At 39.1% G+C, this 17,267-nt stretch overlaps 1 protein-coding gene across 3 annotated transcripts in view; it reads right to left on the reverse strand.

The window, feature by feature from the left end:
• Positions 1 to 48: 48 nt before the first annotated feature.
• Positions 49 to 17,267, reverse strand: part of DNAJC13 (DnaJ heat shock protein family (Hsp40) member C13) — a 48,550-nt gene continuing 31,331 nt past the window's right edge. For 2 of the 3 annotated variants that reach the window (XM_026088790.1, XM_026088789.1), the window contains 20 exons: positions 16,339 to 16,523; positions 15,711 to 15,785; positions 15,472 to 15,591; positions 14,434 to 14,613; positions 13,363 to 13,530; positions 12,830 to 12,943; positions 12,375 to 12,491; positions 11,638 to 11,815; positions 10,468 to 10,559; positions 10,038 to 10,137; positions 9,484 to 9,558; positions 9,225 to 9,337; positions 8,654 to 8,823; positions 8,228 to 8,270; positions 7,143 to 7,316; positions 5,955 to 6,134; positions 5,569 to 5,709; positions 5,088 to 5,231; positions 4,177 to 4,276; positions 49 to 873 (listed from right to left, as the gene is read on the reverse strand). In XM_026088790.1, coding sequence (XP_025944575.1) covers positions 776 to 873; positions 4,177 to 4,276; positions 5,088 to 5,231; positions 5,569 to 5,709; positions 5,955 to 6,134; positions 7,143 to 7,316; positions 8,228 to 8,270; positions 8,654 to 8,823; positions 9,225 to 9,337; positions 9,484 to 9,558; positions 10,038 to 10,137; positions 10,468 to 10,559; positions 11,638 to 11,815; positions 12,375 to 12,491; positions 12,830 to 12,943; positions 13,363 to 13,530; positions 14,434 to 14,613; positions 15,472 to 15,591; positions 15,711 to 15,785; positions 16,339 to 16,523 — 2,567 coding nt within the window. In that variant the 3' untranslated portion in view covers positions 49 to 775. Of the gene's footprint in view, positions 874 to 1,333; positions 1,434 to 4,176; positions 4,277 to 5,087; positions 5,232 to 5,568; positions 5,710 to 5,954; positions 6,135 to 7,142; positions 7,317 to 8,227; positions 8,271 to 8,653; positions 8,824 to 9,224; positions 9,338 to 9,483; positions 9,559 to 10,037; positions 10,138 to 10,467; positions 10,560 to 11,637; positions 11,816 to 12,374; positions 12,492 to 12,829; positions 12,944 to 13,362; positions 13,531 to 14,433; positions 14,614 to 15,471; positions 15,592 to 15,710; positions 15,786 to 16,338; positions 16,524 to 17,267 lie in introns of all 3 variants that reach the window. The other variant, XR_003257244.1, reaches the window with a different exon arrangement.

Consider the following 17,267-nt stretch of genomic DNA (forward strand, 5'->3'; position numbering starts at 1 on the left):
CCCCTTCTCCCCATACCACCCAAAGAACAGCTACATAAGAACACCTCCTTTCTCATTAACAAGGCTCTTAATTCCCTTTATTTTAAAATTGTATGTACATATGAATGATCTGTATAATGTACACTCAATATAGAAAGTTTTTATATACTGGATAATGTATAGAACATTTCACAATTACACTAATTTCTTACATAACATGTCAACTTAAAGTTTTTTGCTGAAGCTTTTTCAATTTGGTAAAGCCAGTTATACATATGAATGTCTAATGCTGTTTGATCTCAGGAAGATAATGTTAATGATTAAGGTCAGTGAACTGGGCAGGGACAAACCCTTTGCAAGTCATGTTCAATACAGAATGATCATGTCAGGCTGGGAAGAGAAGGGAATGCCCTTTTAGTGGGGGTCAGTGAGGTCAAAGTGATTTAGCCCAATTCCTCTAGACTGTAGCTCAACTCCAGTCATGCTAATTCATAAAATATAAAAACTAGGAAAGTTTGATTCACAGTCTTGTAAACAAATATAAAGGAACAAAATGTGCTTACATACAAGAAAAAATTCTTGTGTACCCATTTCAACTGATCCACAGAGTGCTTTGTTATGTTACAGTGTGGTAGTTAGAATCACTGACTTTTTCCTAAAAAACAGTCATAGAAAAAGGAATAACACTATCATTAAAGATTTGGAAAGGCAGTAAGTTCACTTCAACATTAGAGGAAAGTGCTGTTCCTCATCACTGGCCAGTCTGCCTTTGTCTTTCCACAAGAATTTCCAATCCTTAGCTGACATCTCCTACATCATTGTCTACTGGGGGTGGTACATTGGGCATTACAGATGATGTCGTCCCTGCAGTAAGGTAACCAGCAACTCCAGGGCCTTTGGGGAAAGAAAAAAAAACAGAATATTGGTGATTAGTCTTGATTAAAATGATTAAACAGCCTTACTCTCTCTGGTAGCATTCAAATACATCATCCAAGTCAACCACCTTAAACAAGATTTAGAAGTTTTAGTTTAGCTTCAGCTTCTTCACAATCTAGGAACACTAGGAATTAAGGGGTCTTAGTCCTCATAGTCACTAAATAAAGTGATTTACATAGACCATTCTTAGACTTGCACAGCATTTTTTCTATTCCAGTACACCATTATAGATTACAAAAATACCAACAGTATTATCCATCTCATCTTCCACCAGGGAACGGGTGGGGTGGGGCTTCCTTTGCTAAGGAAAGGACCTGCTGCAGAAGTGCAATGACTTCAGTCATGCACTCCATTACTCCACATTTATGCTTTCAGCACTGGAAGGGTTTTCCCAACCACATAACTGAAGCAAGCTCACCGTACTGCCTCACGAGCCAGCAGAACCGCCTCATGTTTGTCTAGGGCAGCTCTTTGTGCCTTCAGTTAAGGAAGAAAACTATTCTTGGGATGCACAGACTCTATACCAGAGATAGAGAACACCTTACATTAGCCAATCTAAACAGATGACTACATGGGTCAGTCAGTTTTGTACTGCAAACAAAGCCTCTCTTCTCAATGCTTGGACTTAGTTTAGTCACTATAGAAATCTCCAGCAACAGCTATAAAACTACTCATGTTGCAACATGAGGTGTTTTAAGGGTAAGTCTTATCAAATTAGTAATTGTAGAAAACTGCCCACACCCAACATGTTTGAATTAATACTGATTCCAGATCTTCAGCCTATGAAGTCAATAATCCTGAATAGGGAAGAGTTCTGCTTGGTCCTTTACACTTCCCTTAAGGTCTCCCATATTTACTATCCCTTCATCCCCCCACCCTCCCTTCTCACACCACAGCCTAGAGCCAGAATGCCAGTGTTGTTTGTTGACAGCCCTATGATGCTACTGCAAGCAAGAGAGCAAAGCATGTGGTGCCTTTGGTAAAGAGCTCCTGACCCCCAAAGGGCACTCCTCTTTACTAGCCTGTTKGTGACACCTGCAAAGAGCCAGACTCACTTTTGCATGTCCTAGTGCAAAAATGCCACCATTTCTCCTCCTTCAAATCTTTCCATAATTGAGTATTTTAACAGTTGAGAAGTTTAATGCATCTGTAGTATCAGCAAGTATCAGCTGCTGCATTGTTAGTTTTCTGCTGCTGTGTGCTTAAAGATGACAAGTTTCAGTGTTTTGCAGCTTGGGACTCCACATTTGTTACAACTTTGACATGCATCTATTACTTGGAAGGCAGCAAATGCAGCATGCATCTTGCAAGATGGTATCTACCTGCTTTAGAGAGCTACACAGAAGTTAGCAAGCTGCCTGGCAGAGCAGATCTAAAGCCCACTTCTCAGGTGAAGGGGACTGCTGCCAGTTAGAAGGGAAGGAGAGGAGACACCTGAGGGAAAGAGAAATAAGCAAGGGAAAGTTTAAGGGAAGTGCAAATAGCAAAGCAATTTGAAGCAAGAGATAGGCAGAACACAAGATAAGGCAGGTTAAAAAAGCTAGTAGTTCAGTTTCCATTTGTATAGCATCTTCATTTTATACTTGCAAGCACTTAAACATTGGGCAAGTCAAATGATGCACAGGCCATAAGACATTATGCCCAGGCTACAGCTGTAGAGCTACATTGTCCCCAGTTTCAAACCTGACAGTTTCTGATAGTTTGTTTTTAGCCAGGGTTTACTCCATAACTTACAGTTTATGGATTACTAAAGATTTTTTCAGCACCAACAGTTTACATTCCTTAAAGTGGCATCGGATAGCAAATGGTGCAAGAGAACAGTCAACTCCTGTTCAGAGCTAGTGTTGAGTCTGTGGGATAGGGAAAGACTTCAAGTACTGCCACCTAACCATTCATCCTCAAGATATTGAGCACCTGCTTCCAGAATGTCAGGTTCTGGAATTTAAGGGATCTTCCTCCCCCCCCCCCCCCCCNATCTTGCAATAAACATTTCTGTCTGTATGCCATCTGATTTATGCCTTATTAATTCAGTTCTTATGCTTAAAAGCTTTACCAAGAGCCTTATATTAAACTGGATGAGATTTAAAGTTCCATACAGCATATTGAGATGCTCTTATTAATTTTTTCATAAGGGACTTGAAAACATTAGTTGGGAGGCTAAACTGTTAAAACTAAGCAATCTCACCCACTTGCTTAGTTGCTGGCTATGTAGGAGTCAGAAGCTCGCACCAGGTATTGCTTTACAGTTTGTTACAATGTAGTTGCACAAAAGAGTTTCAGGTTTCACAAATAATCTTTGATATCTTAAGTTTTGGACTCTGTGACACAGCATAATATAGTCATTAAAGATGACTATCAACTGTTGCACACCAGTAGAGGAAGAACTAGTTTGATATGCTATGACATTTTACAGTACCAGGATTATGTCCACATGATGCTATTACCAGCATGGAAGTTCACACCAGTTGCCATCCTCAGTGTGCACCATGTGTGCAGTATGAACAGCTAGAGGCCCTGCCTCCAAACTGTGAGCRGGATCAAGGTGGCACACCTGGGGCACAACTTTAGCCCAGGTAGCACTCACAGGTGACCCACAAGGGGCACACCACGAATGTGCTCAAGTGTGTACCACAAATGCAGGCAAGGGGCCATTGTTACTGGAGCACCACCACTGAATCAACAAGGGACATCCTCACACTCCCAGGAAAGTCAATAACATTCAAACTGTTCCAATACTATAATTACATGCCTCATACTAAAGCAGCATGGCAGAATTAACAGAGTTCAGCTATTTAAATACAGGTCTACTGTATTTACTGTAGGGTACTTGCAAGACTTGTCATCTACCAGGTTCCCCTGCTCCTTGCTTCTGCTTAATGCACCCCTCACCAACTGGTTTCAATGTTAAACAGGGTTTTGCACCAAGTGGATATCAGAAACTGTAGAGATGCACCAGACATGTCTGAAGTCACAAGCGGGACACAAACATGGCTAATTTGAAAGGTGCTGCAAAGCTCTAATATTTTATAAGTACAGTGACAACTATGCCAAGGAATACATTTTTTTCTACCACAAGAGAAATTGTGGCTTTTGATATTGAAGTATTTAGAAAACTTGCAGTATTTTCCATGGCATTAAGTGTTTAGGCAACATGATGGCACCAGATCCTGAGCATAAACACTACCACCAGAGTTAAGTCTGACACAATTGAGTCATGAAGTTCAGTATGATTCAGGACATTAATAGGAAAAGGTTGCAAACCTGTGAGGTATCCTGCTGTCTGTGTCTCAGAAATGAACAAGTCATGTTTCTGATCTTTGAAGGCACTCCACACAGAAGAACGAGACAGAATTTCATTTACCTACAGCATTTGGAGAGATTAACACAATGAACAAGTGACACTTAAGGGTCTAGGGGAAATAAACTCATTTTCAAGAACTAAGTCATTCTGAAGGGATCACCAACTAGGACAGCAGTATTTTAGGTCAGGATACAGAATCACAAATTTAAGAGGAGACTGCAACAACTTTTCTTCATTTGAACTGTGCAGGTCAATATACAGTGTGGAAGGCTCAGCATCACTTAGGAGCTTGACTTTCTTCCCCCATTCTCCTGGGAGACCAGGAAAAGCAGCCCTGGAAACAGTCATTTGCCTTGTGCCTAGAGCTTAAGTTGAACAGGGCTTTTCCCATACAACAGGAAGATAGGCCCAACTTGGAGGAAAAACCCTATTCCTTTTGACAAAACCTTCAACACAAGGGCAGGGGAAAGGGATCGGAAACTAGCAGTTATCAGGACAGATTTTATTGACTTGAATATAGGTGTGTAACACTGCTGCAGCTGTCTACAGCAATATTTATCACAGCAAACAAAAAAGCAATTTAGGTTTCCAAATGAAGAGTTGTCTGCAAAAGCCTAACTGAAGGCTTATAGAACACTCCTGCACTTGGGATTTGACTCCAACTAGTGCTTTTTACCACTCATTGAGCCAATATGAGTTCACAAGAACCTGAGATGGAAGAGTTTCAATCCATCATGATTTTGTAGTTATGAGATGTTAATATTTCAAGTGGAGTCAAACACATAAAAGTCATAGTAAGATAGGACAAGAATTGTTCAGAGTTGGATATTCCAAGTGCACAAAGCCCAGTTAAGGACTTGTCAGCACTTACCTGTTCCCCATACTGTAGGCTGTGAGACATGGACTTCAGAGTTTTAACAATCTGAGCTTTTGTTGCAGATGGGCTTTCCAGGTTTTCAAGGCCAATACCTTCCAGCAGCTTTAGCAGATAAGGGACCAAATCTGCTTTCAAAGCCTATAAACACACCCAAATGAGTTGGCTTAACATGGACTTAACATGTCTTAAAAAGTTTATTTTGATTAGTGGCATTCACATCTTAGGCTTTTGCAGTGAACAAGCCAAAACCCTATCCTACGCATTAAGCTTCAATGCTTGGGCAACATCCTTGAACAGGTCTACATTTTGAGTAAGGGACTGGTTTGTCTTCTCCAACATGAAAAGCACATTGATCGGATGGCTTCTGGCAAGCCTGCTGGACACTTAAATTGGATGGTACCTCTGTTCTTATGCACAGATTACAGATAGACAAATATAAGAGTCGCACATTTCTGCAGAGTAATATACTACTTACTTGGGCTACTAAGTCATTTTGTTCCTTCTGAAACATTCGATTAAGTGCTTCACAGGCTATACCAATTATATCAGATCTCTTTTTCATTCCATTCATGAGAGGGCTAATGGTCTCAAGCGATGCCATTGCTCGAACACAAAGCTATGAGGAGACAAACATCCAGAACACTTTATTGTATTTTTTTATGCTAAGCTTGATGATTCCGGCAGATTTGGTCAGCCAAAACTAAGTTTCTCAGTGTCATTAATCTGTTAATTCTCTGGTCTCCTGTAAATATTTGCATTTCTGACTACAAATACTGCGTACCAGACTAATGCACTAAGAACATTAGCAAACAAAAGCATACTTATAACTTCTTTAATAATTTCTCAAGAGTGATTTGGTACCTCGTTGTCAGACAATATGTGCATGACACGAATGGCACTTTTAGGAATGGCGTTATTCTTGTGATTCATGGCCTGGAGTATCTTGTGAAGATGACCAAGTGGAGGGACTTGATCAGCTAGCTGAGGCTGGGCACTGAATAGGCACACAGTTGCTGTTGTAATAGTTTCTAAGGTTTCCCCCTGCAGAAAAAAAAAAAGCAAAATATCTCAGTATAGCCTAATGTATCATCATATTAGGAGTAATGATTCAAACTTCCATTGCACTACAGTATAGATTTTTCCTAGTGCTTTTAGTGCTGCAACCGTTAAAACAAGGAAGTTAGAAGAATCTGCTCCAGTAGTAGTAGACAAATTCACACTTAACTTCAACACAGATTACACTGAAACAGAGCACTGTTTTCAGTGTCTAGAGAAGCCAATGTCTGGGTGCAGCCTAGGTGCGCACAGTAGCACATGGGCTAACTAGCTCAGGGATAGTATGGATGTTTAGGCTGACCACTTGAATGCCTGAAGGCGTTCTGCAGTCTCTGCAGCAGTACTAATCACGCTTGCTGAATGCTGCACGCCCATGCAAACTGCCATCACATCTTTTTAATAAAGATATATATTATATTCAGTTTGCAGTCAGTTTCTTCCTGTAACTCTACCCTAAAATCTGTCTGAACACTGTTTAAAATTCAGTTTATTACCAATATCATTAAGTCACTGACTTGCATGTAGTTCTCAAACTAAAACATTAGTTCTATTGTATTAAGCTAATTGTCAGATGGCAACTCTAGGTCACATAATTCACACCATCAGAATAGGAAATCAGTGCTGCAGAAAGACAACACTAGAAAGTGCATCAAGACCTGAAAGTTTCTAGGCTGTGAAGAAACAGGTGCCATTTGTTTAGGTCAGTAAGTCATGGAATAATTAAGACACTTGTCAAGCCTCATCACCACCCTAACATATGCCTCAGACTTACTGGGGCTAGTTCTGTGGCTTCGGGGACTTTAAAAGCACTGAATTGAGAACAATCAGAGATTGTTAGCTTTCTGACTATCTAAAAAGAATGTCAATATGATTAGGCAAAGTCATTTATGCTGGGAAGAAAGTGTGAGAAGCAAAGTTAATCAAAAGTTAACACTCTGCAGCAATACAAGACTACTAAAGAGTTCGAAGAACAAAGTCAGAAAATCATCTTACATGGGGGTTATTTTTCTCCAGTAGTTCAGTAAGTTTTTCCAACAGTGCAATGAGAAATTCTCTTGGTTTCCGTAAAACCCAGGCTGGCTGGGCAATAAAAATCCTTAAGAAGACTCCCCCTACTGAAAGTTCACCTTTTGCCTCACCATACACCACAGCAAAGTCTTCAGGCAGCTGTTGAATTGTAAAGAACAAGGAATTATTACCTGGCAAAGAGTATTTGTGAAATTAGCTATTGTTTCTACAATACCACAGTTCTAAACAGACAAGAATCACTGAACTAGCACTGTACTCTAGAATGGACCTGTACAAGACCAATAAACATCTTGTATCTTTTAGAAAGATGAGGAAAGTGGGAATAGAAAAAGTAGTGCAGGTAGTACTACCACAGTGGACTTTCCTTGCAAAGAATACAAGTAGCTGGTTCTACAACTACAGCAGTGGTAAGCAAGTTCAAGAGGAGCAGTATTAGTGTGGCTGATGAAACAGCCCTTTCCTTCCTTTCTTCTGAACCTGAAATGAAGGTTTTTCACCATCAACCTAGGGAAGCTTCTAGTTTATACTTTTATCAAGATGGTTTTTCTGCATCTGTTTAAAACTTACTTTAAGCTTTGATTATTGCTTTTACCGATACTCGGAAACGCTAGAGACCAATACATATCTCACTGACTGACCTGACACTATGGAACTGTTCAGGACAGTCACTTTCATTAAGGTTCAGTAGCTTACTAGTGTTCCTGAACACTTACCAAGAGCAAGTTTACAACAGCTATGCAATAAGTGACCTGATCTCTCCAACAAGCCAGTATTCTCAGTTGCTGACTTTCCAAAGTTTTAGAATGGCTTAAACTTTTATAAAATTCAGAGTATTTAGAAACTGCCCTTCCAAAAAAGCCAATAAAGCAGCTATGATTTTAAGGTATAATTAATGAAAGCATCAATTCAATGCTAAAATAGTTATGTTACTGTTGGTACTTGTCAATACAAGAAAGAGGAAACCATATCAGACAGGTGCTATATATGCATATATTATCTTCTCTACAATCTCCCTGGGGGCACCCAAAGCACTAATATTCTACTTTTACCTTCCAATTAGTGTCAGGGTTGTCCCTCTGAAGTTTAAAGTGCCTTAAAAAAAAAAAAAGTTTTAATGAGTAGCAATAGAAACAGTTTTTGCCCTTACTTTACCCCTTGTTAGTCTCCCTCCCCCTGTCACTCATGAAGTAGGCTCCAATATCTAAACCCCACATTATCCTCACTGTAACCTGTTTCAAAATCTTGTAACAGTGAGCAGTTATCTGGATTGCGCACAAACTGCAGTTGGCCACTGACCAGTTACATATACAATATACAGGAGTAAACAAATTTCTTTTTACTATAGAGTCTGGATTGTAAAGATCCTTCTCTCTCAAGAGTTCAGCCTGACTGGTTTTCTGTAGCAGCTCAGGTTCACTGCCGCTAAAAGCGGTCTCAGCTAAGGAAATATGCTTTGGCAGCAGGTCTCCACATACTCTAGCATCATTTCTCGAACTGTTGTTGATACTCTCTCCCTGGAGTTGTCATTCCAAATTAACTCAGGATTTTCATGAGTTCCCTCAAAGATATGAACAGCAGCTTCAGGGTTATCTCTCATGGCATCCATGAAGACTCCAGGTAGAAATTTCATTAGTGTAATTCTAACCTAGAAAGGATGAATAGAATTGATATTTAGTATACTATAAGGCTTAAAGTTACTGACAGGAACTCCAAGTATTCGTAATACAATAATGCCAATTCCTTGAACACAATAATACAATATGAAATAGTGCCACTTTAAATAGTTATAGTCAATAACAGGTCTGAAGTCCAAGTATCTAACAATAAAGTCATACTACAAATGGAAACCTGACTGCTTACAGTAGTTAAAGACAACTGCTTCTAAAAATCTGCTTGCAGATTAAAAGCAGGTTAATCATTTTATGAGAAAGTAAGTTCGCTCTTCACATGAATGTTTCAGTCATGGAAGAGCTGTTTCTATGCAGTCTTTAGAGAAGCTGGTAACATCAAGATAAGGGTTCCAACAAACACGATTAAGATTCTTACCTTTGGACCCACCAGCTTATCTGCAGTCATTTTGGCAAAAAGCTCTGCTGTCTGGGCTCTGACTTGTGGATGAGTTGAGTTGCAAAACATATCTAGTAAGTAGATTAAAGCACCTGTACAAACATATGGAAACGTTCAGATTTTCTTCTGGTCTTAAGTCATACAAAAATCACAGATTCCACACTGTTGTAAAGGGAAGAGTAAGATTTGGCCACTGACCAGTGCTGCAAAAAAATTAACTTTTGATTTATTACTATACCTTTTGCCATGGCTTCTTTAATTATTTTTGTGTTAGATGTCAAAGCATATAAAGTTTCAAGGACAAGTTGCCGACCTGTCAAAAAAAMCAAACTGATTAGTTAATTGTATGCATGGCAGATACAAAGATGAACTAAACCAATCATTTTTAACAACAAGTTGCACCAAAATTGTAATAAAGCCTATGAGAAGGGCTGGTCAGAAGTGTATACACTAAGAATCATCAGCTTATGGATTTCTGGCCAAGTTCAATTAGGCTAGGCAGTTAAAGAACATCCAATCGTACATTCTCATCAGGCATAGCTTGTTTAGAGAATTTAGGTAGCAAACATTCAATAATTAATCAATGAAATGCTAAGCAAGTTTTCCTAATTCAGGTTTTTCAGCTTCTATATCTAAGACTACAAACTGGTTATGCAGAATGGTTTTTCCAATCATCCCCATTGAAACACTTTTACCCAAAAGTTAGTAAGCTCAGTCAGCTGCATTCTAACCAGTTTCATGAGCTGAAAACCCATTACCATACAAGACACTGAAGGACTCTACAGTACATACTTGAAGGCAGGGAATGCAGGAGGGCCAGTAAGTTGGCAAGAACCATTGCCTCAGCAATGTTGTTAACACATTCTTGGTTACTGGTTACTATGTTCACTACCTATAAAAGATGAGAAACAAGAGTTAACTGTATTCTAGCTGTTACACCACTGTCAAGACAACGTAGTGTTCAATGAGGTAAATCACCTTGTTAGCCAACATAACTACACTTATCTTTATTCCTGCCACCAAGCTGACTTATTCCCTTACTTGCCTGAGATGACAACGACACAGGCATGAAGCTATCATTTTGCTCCTCAAAGGAGAAGCTGCCTGATACCATGAAACCCCAATCTTGACTGTTTATAGGTGCTACTCTAACAGTTACACAGTTAAGCTTATGCTGAATGTACAGAATCCACAATATTTTATTTTTATTATTTTTTATTACCTCCAGAGCCAACTGCTGCACCTGGCCAGCTCCATGAACACGCAGAAGGGAAAATATTAACTTAAAGTGACCTATGCATTCACATTCAGAACCTGCAAGAGACCAAATAAGTTATTCTCTCATGTTAGCCAAAACATTTGCTGAAGGCCATTCCAAGTCCACATCTGACTGCACAGAAGGTGCTAGAGAACTAGATGTCTGTATGCAGTCTGGTACAGTAATTGCAACAGCTCCCACAACAGTGTCTGCTACAGAGTTAGGAGAGAATTAAATCCTGCCTGTTAGTCTAGCTTCTACACATTCTCAAGTCAATGATATTTCAGAAGGAGAGGATACTTTCTCCCTGAGGCAAGTAACCGAGCCAGTTGTTGACTACCAGTTTTTGTTTTTCAGGATAACTCTGCAAATCTGGTTATGTTATCTCTCATTAGCTACCAGTACTGCTTGTCTCTAAATACACCTCCCCCCTTTCCAATTCTCTCAGTTCAGAGGAGGGTTACTATTTGCAGCAACAACTGCCTTCAGTGTTATAACTGCAGAATACAGAGAATCCAATCTGAGATTGGTTTGGAACCTAACAGCTATCATTAGAAGACGTCATCAGTAACGTAAGTCAGTTCTAACTACTCATAATACTCTAGCTTCTCATAATACAAGTGTTTTAATCATAGCATTTCAGACTTCACCAGTTTATACACTGATATCCACGCATAGATCTCTGCTGGTCTTAGCTGCCCGCTCTTAAGGGCATCTTCTCCTCCTTTCATGAGGTTCTGATGTGTTTTAAGTGTTTACTAGCATACAGTTGAAGGGGCTTCTTTGTTTGATGCAAGGAAGCTCAAAAATCAACTAAAGATGATTTGAAAGAATAAAGGAACAGTTTTATCTGAGAGGTTTAAGGCTTTGGCAACTGCTGGCTAGAAGCAGGAGTTAAAACTCAAGTGTTTCAGGGAAGAAAATAGGTAAGGCTTGGACTTCACACAAAACCAAGATGTTTACTGAAAACATTCTCCAGTAGAAAAAGCAAACCTATATATAGCCCATTAGCAATGYTAAAGTCTGTTAGCATAAAAGCTTCCTTCTATATGGAAGCTAATACGACTACAGAGCTTTACATTTTTAAAGTTGTCCACAAGAAAGCCTATAGGTGAAGTTCATTTTTAAGCCTACCTGGGTTGTGTTTTATGACATTTCTCAGAGCCTCCAGAGCCATTTCAACCCTCCGTAACCGATCTCCATGCTGATTGGACTCTACTTTCCCAGTCTGTGTTATTGCCATTAATGTGTGAAGGTACTGTGCTTGTGAGCCTACGTAATCCAAGAGGCTTGCAGCAAACGCTTTAGGAAGCTTTAAATTAAATACAAAAGATAAGAGCATTTTTAGCTGTGTGATGAAGAACACTAGAGGAACACTCACACTAGAGGAAAGTATAGCTGAGTAACTTCTGCTTTTAACACACCAGCTTCTTCCACGCAGGAAGCATTTTCCAGTATGATAGCTACACATCTGGACTATATTAACCCATTTTAAGTCTAAATATACCCTTAGAAAGCTACCACTGTTTCAACAGCACTCAAGCTGTGTGTACCTGTATATGCAAAGATATAGACAGAATCACTACCTTCTGAAATCGCTGAATCAACCCTGAGCATCTGCATTACAAGCTTGTAGAGAAAAGGCATTGAACCATTTGAAGCAGCAGTCTTATCCTGACAGACTTATTGTTCCTTTTATTGTATTTTGCTCCAATAGGGAGGTATCCCAGAACATGCTACTCATGTTGAAGATAGAGTGGACGAAATACTAAGTCTTATGGAAACCATCTATGTGCACTGACAGACTGGTAGAAACTAACATCTCAGATACCAGTTTGAGATTTAACAGAAAGCTTTTAGCTATATCTCACCTCTAGTTGGAAGGTAGGGACCTCATTGTAGACTCTAACAAAGATCTCTCCCACAATAAGTTCTTTTGCATGGTCACCAAAGACAAAGTCAGATCCATAGCTTTTGTCACAATCTCCCTTTAAGCAAAGAGATTAGTAGCACAAGCTCAGATACACAAAAAACTCATAGAAAATATAAAGCAATAATTTGAATAATACACTAGAGCAATACTTGAACAAAAAACATTAAGTTTTGGCAAATACAGAAGCCCAAAACAGCTTGAAACACTAGAAGGGATCAAATTCTTCTTCTTCTTTTTTAATTACCAAATGCAGATAGTCATTTCAGAGTAGACAACAATAGATACTTGCATTAATTATACCACCACATTACAAAAGGGGGCATTAAAACATAAAATAGTGGTTTTAAATCCCACTACTTTTTTTTTTTCCTCCTTTTATTAGGAGCATCTTACTCTCTTAATCATGCTTTCTTGTTGAGATTCCAAGAATTCAAGTAGTTCAGCTCTCGTCCCATTGTTCCAGATCAAGTAGGGGTTCTCTGTGTTACTGTTAAGCATCTTCAGAATCTAAGAAAGGATAAGGAATTTACATAATTTAATAAGTTTAAAACTTAAATTTGGGATCACTGCAGAGTAATCATACAAAGTTTTTCATAATTTTATGACTTCCCTGGCACCACTTTTAAAAAAAAAAAGTTGAACCTTTGATCTCTATCATTATAACCTTTGGTCTTCACCATTTAACTCAAGTTTTGCCCTATATGAGTTCTGTAAATATTATTCTATAAGGTATTGTTCCTTCTAGTCTGACTGTGTTTAAAGAATATTTCCCTTGCAATCAGTTACTCCAACTGCAAGCAAAAATTGTACTACTGTTCTCTGTAGCCAGGTTGCTCTGAAAAGAGCTCAGTGTTTTAAGACTGTTAGAAGTGACCAGTTACTCCTTCTATGAATCACCAGAAGAGTTTTAGCCAACAGATGCTTACCTCAGTAGGACTAAGCACAGCAAGTTTCCTTGCAATATAGGATGTCAACATTCCAGCCAAGCTTTTTCTTACAGCTGGATTTTCAGGGGTAGCTTGTTCTTCAGAGAGGTACCCTCCAAGACGGCTCAAGGCTAGGAGACTGAGTTTAGCAAGGCTATTTGCTACCTCCTGAAAAATATGAGAAGTTATAAGCAAGCTAGAGCTAGCTGACTTTATATCAGAATAGCTAAAAAGTTTTCCAACACTTACACACAAGAATGAACAGAACTGGTGTCCTCCGTTTACCTGCATCACCAATAATACAGGAACCTCTCATAAGGCATTAGGTGCTACAGAACAGCAAAGGATGATCACTGTGTTTTGGGCTTAGTAAATTTAGTTAGATATGATCATTCATAAGCAGGAAACTGAATCACTGAGATTAGCTGAATGCTACAGAAGCAGTTTAGTATAATAGCTTCTGACCAGGTTATGGTTCCTGCAAGCACAGTAGTCAAGAATCAGTACAAGCCTCTTTTGACAGTGGTACAAGAGTTGACAACTACAACAGATGGTCCAAAGCTCATCTCATCCAGTAGCTGAGAAAGAAATGCCCTACTTAGAATGCCACTATTTAAGGACAGTGAACAGGAAGGCACTGCACAGTCACAAAGCAAAGAGACAATACAGTCCTACAGTGAACATTTCAAATAAGTTTACAACATTATTTCTAGACCACCTCTTCAGCTGAGCTTCAAGAGAAATCAGGATTTTTCTTCCGATGGAAGAAATTTAGTCTTTGCCTTTTTTATTGTTCAGGTAGAACCTGAATGACAGGTTAAAATACCTCACTTCACTACACACTTCAGAAGATAAGATTAAGTCTATTTGAACTCAAGACATGAACTACTTAATACACCTGTAAATCCTGTTTTTAAAAGAAGCTTATGCAAAACACCACTTCCAAAATGGTTCAAAATATATGAACAATAGTGTTAATAATTCTAACGGTTATTAGAACAAACTTTTGTTAATATGAGATGGCAAGCAACATCCATTGGTGTCTGAAAGCGTGCACATTGTTAACATTACCTGATGATTGGAATCTTCACTTTTCTGAATGCCGCTCTCTTCTAGTGTGTAGTCATAGTTGAAGAGATACCCTAGTAAGTACCAAAGAACTCCAGCTTGGAACAAGTGTGTCTGTAGCCAGTAGTCTAAGGCAAAGGAGCTAACGCATTCTACTCCCAAGGAAGCTACTCGTGGTATGTTCTGGGGTGGAGGTGGGGAGAAAAAGAAGAGGTTGACTTTAGTACTTGTGACCAAAGGAAGCCAACTGACTGTCTTACCACAGGTTTACAGCCAAAATTATTTGCTAATTTTAGAAAGCTATTTAAGCTATAGGGAGACTGAAGTTGAAATGTACAAAGTATTTCCAGTGCCTGGTAGTCAAGAAACATGGCTAATTAATCAGCATCGTTCAGTGGAAGAATCCTTGAGTAGTCATTTCAGCAGATTAGGAAAGTGTCAAACTGGTATAAAGACCTCAAACGTGGCAGAGATTCCCAAGTGAGCTTTTTAAGCACAATACATATGTTCTGCAGGGACTAAGGAACAGACAAGCATCTATAGTCAATTACTACAGTCAGGTTGGTGTTTCTGTTTTCACATTTCCACTGTAAGGGTTCAAGATGAGATTCYCATTCTTAATTTAGACAGAAAATTCAGTATTTACATAACATGAGGTAAGTTCAAGAGCTAATGGCAACAAAAATTCTTGAAGGCTGTTCCCAGAGATTAGGCTGATTTAGTAGTCTGCTTGCACAAGATCTAGCTCTGGAATTTACATCTGCCAATTCAATGCATTCAGCCAATCAACTAGACATAATTCAGTTAAAAGGCACAAGTGGGTGAGTCTTCAGTGACTGAATTTTAAGTCCACTAAACGGATTCAAATACAAGTGTTAAGAACAAGGCATTAGAGTTCTGCAGGCCATAATGGCCAACTAGAACCTTAGAGGTGTTTGATCAGTTTCCTGCAACTGCCTGATTTCCACTGAGAAAAATCAAACATTCCCCTAGACATTTAACAGGTAAGTACCCATTTAAGCAGAGGAAGAGAGCTCTTACCTTGCCATAATACAGTAATCTACAGAGGTCCTTAATGATGTTGGGCATTTCTGTAATCTTCTCTCTGCATTCCTCAAACTGAGCTGCCACACTGTAACACCTACTAACATATCCACATACCTATAAAAACAATACTTCATGGGTTCCAAATGAAGGGGAAATATGTTTACAAGCCTATCATATATACACAGATTCTCAAAGGGCTAATACAAATATCAGCTAAAGTTGCTGCAACTTACCTGTACAGACATATCATCTGGTTTACTAGAACGAGTCAAGACTGCCACACAACGATTAAATGCTTCTTGCAATACCTGTAAGGATTGGTTGATGCATAAGTTGTCACAACAAAAATTGATGAAAGAAGACATTAGTTTCTCAGCGTCTTGAGAACGACTGAAGGAAAACATTTGATTTGACAAAGCAAACTGCTGCTGGCACAAATGCTCTTTACAGGGCAAAAATTCCTTGAAAGTGCCAATACTAGCACTTCATGAGAGTTAGTAGCATTCTGACATGTGAGCTCATGTGTGCAATGAAAGCCTGTCTGAAGTGACTTGTTTGCATTTCTCTATTCTTTCACAAAACAAGTAGAATACAGAAGCCCTCAGAGTTTTGTAAAGAAGTAGAGAAATATCAGTACGTAGTTTGCTTATCCACAGTTCAACTGACAAGCCTAGGTCCAGAAAGGAGTATGTTCTGTAAGAAGCTTCTCTTTYCTGGATACAGTAGAGAAAGTAAAAATAGACAAGTGTCTTGACAATACTAAAAGTGAYTCGCAAATGCATCTGATATGCATTTGGGGGAATCTAAGATTTGCARCTTTGATGATATTAGACTAAAAATCCACTTTAAGTTTCAGTCTACCTCAATTCCATTTTCTCTTCTCAGTTCTTCTGCATTTAGTGCTGAACAATTGACAGTATGGAAAGCAAGTTCTGTAGCAGCAGGCAGCAGAGGAGATTCTTTGGAAAACAAAAGGTCATCTGATGTTTCAATGGTAATAGTCTTTATCAGCATAGGATAGCCTGCATACTTGTAAGGTTTCAAGTCTGAAAGAAAGAAAAAAGCCTCAACATTCACATATATGTGGAGTTTAAGCCATTTTAAACCAGCATATAATTAGCAGTGGAATATATAGCAGCATATAAGAACTAGGGATCAAAGAAAACCAACAGCTGGAAAGATTAAAGCAACATGAAGCAGTCCACACAGTAACTCCTTGTCAGAAGACTGTTTATACTAGAAGTTAACAACAGGTCATGGAGAAAGATTCATGGAAGAACGACTCATTTAAGATTAACAAAGACCTATCTCAGGAAATCTCTAAGGTAAGTGCCTTCCAACTGTCATCTGTCTCCAGAGAAACATTAGTGTAATCTTGCCTTTAACGTTCCAGGCTCATCATTAGGTACCAAGAAAATCCAGGCCTATATGGACCTTTTGGTCTAGCACAGCAATCATGTTTGTTCTTTATCACTGCTGAACTCCAAAGACATTAAAAAAAAATGAAAGTTTCGTCTTGCAGCTAAGGAGCTGATCGTGATCTGGCTTACATAAAAGTCCACACTAACAATGTCACTGCCTCTACACATGACTATGTCAGAGCTAGGGCTGCATATGAGGTTCTTTGTAACAGACCACTTCTGACTCTGCAAGACTTGGACATGCCAGCAACTGTCACCCAAGGACTGTAGCTGGAGCCAAGGATCTATGTACTCCAGTGATCCCTCTTTTTCAGTTGGGCTGTGAAAAAAGGTAGCGCTGCRGCACACCCACCTGGGGACTCTAACACT

This window comes from Apteryx rowi, unplaced genomic scaffold (genome assembly GCF_003343035.1).
Source record: "Apteryx rowi isolate R43461 unplaced genomic scaffold, aptRow1 scaffold_784, whole genome shotgun sequence".
NCBI classification, from domain to species: Eukaryota; Metazoa; Chordata; class Aves; order Apterygiformes; family Apterygidae; genus Apteryx; species Apteryx rowi.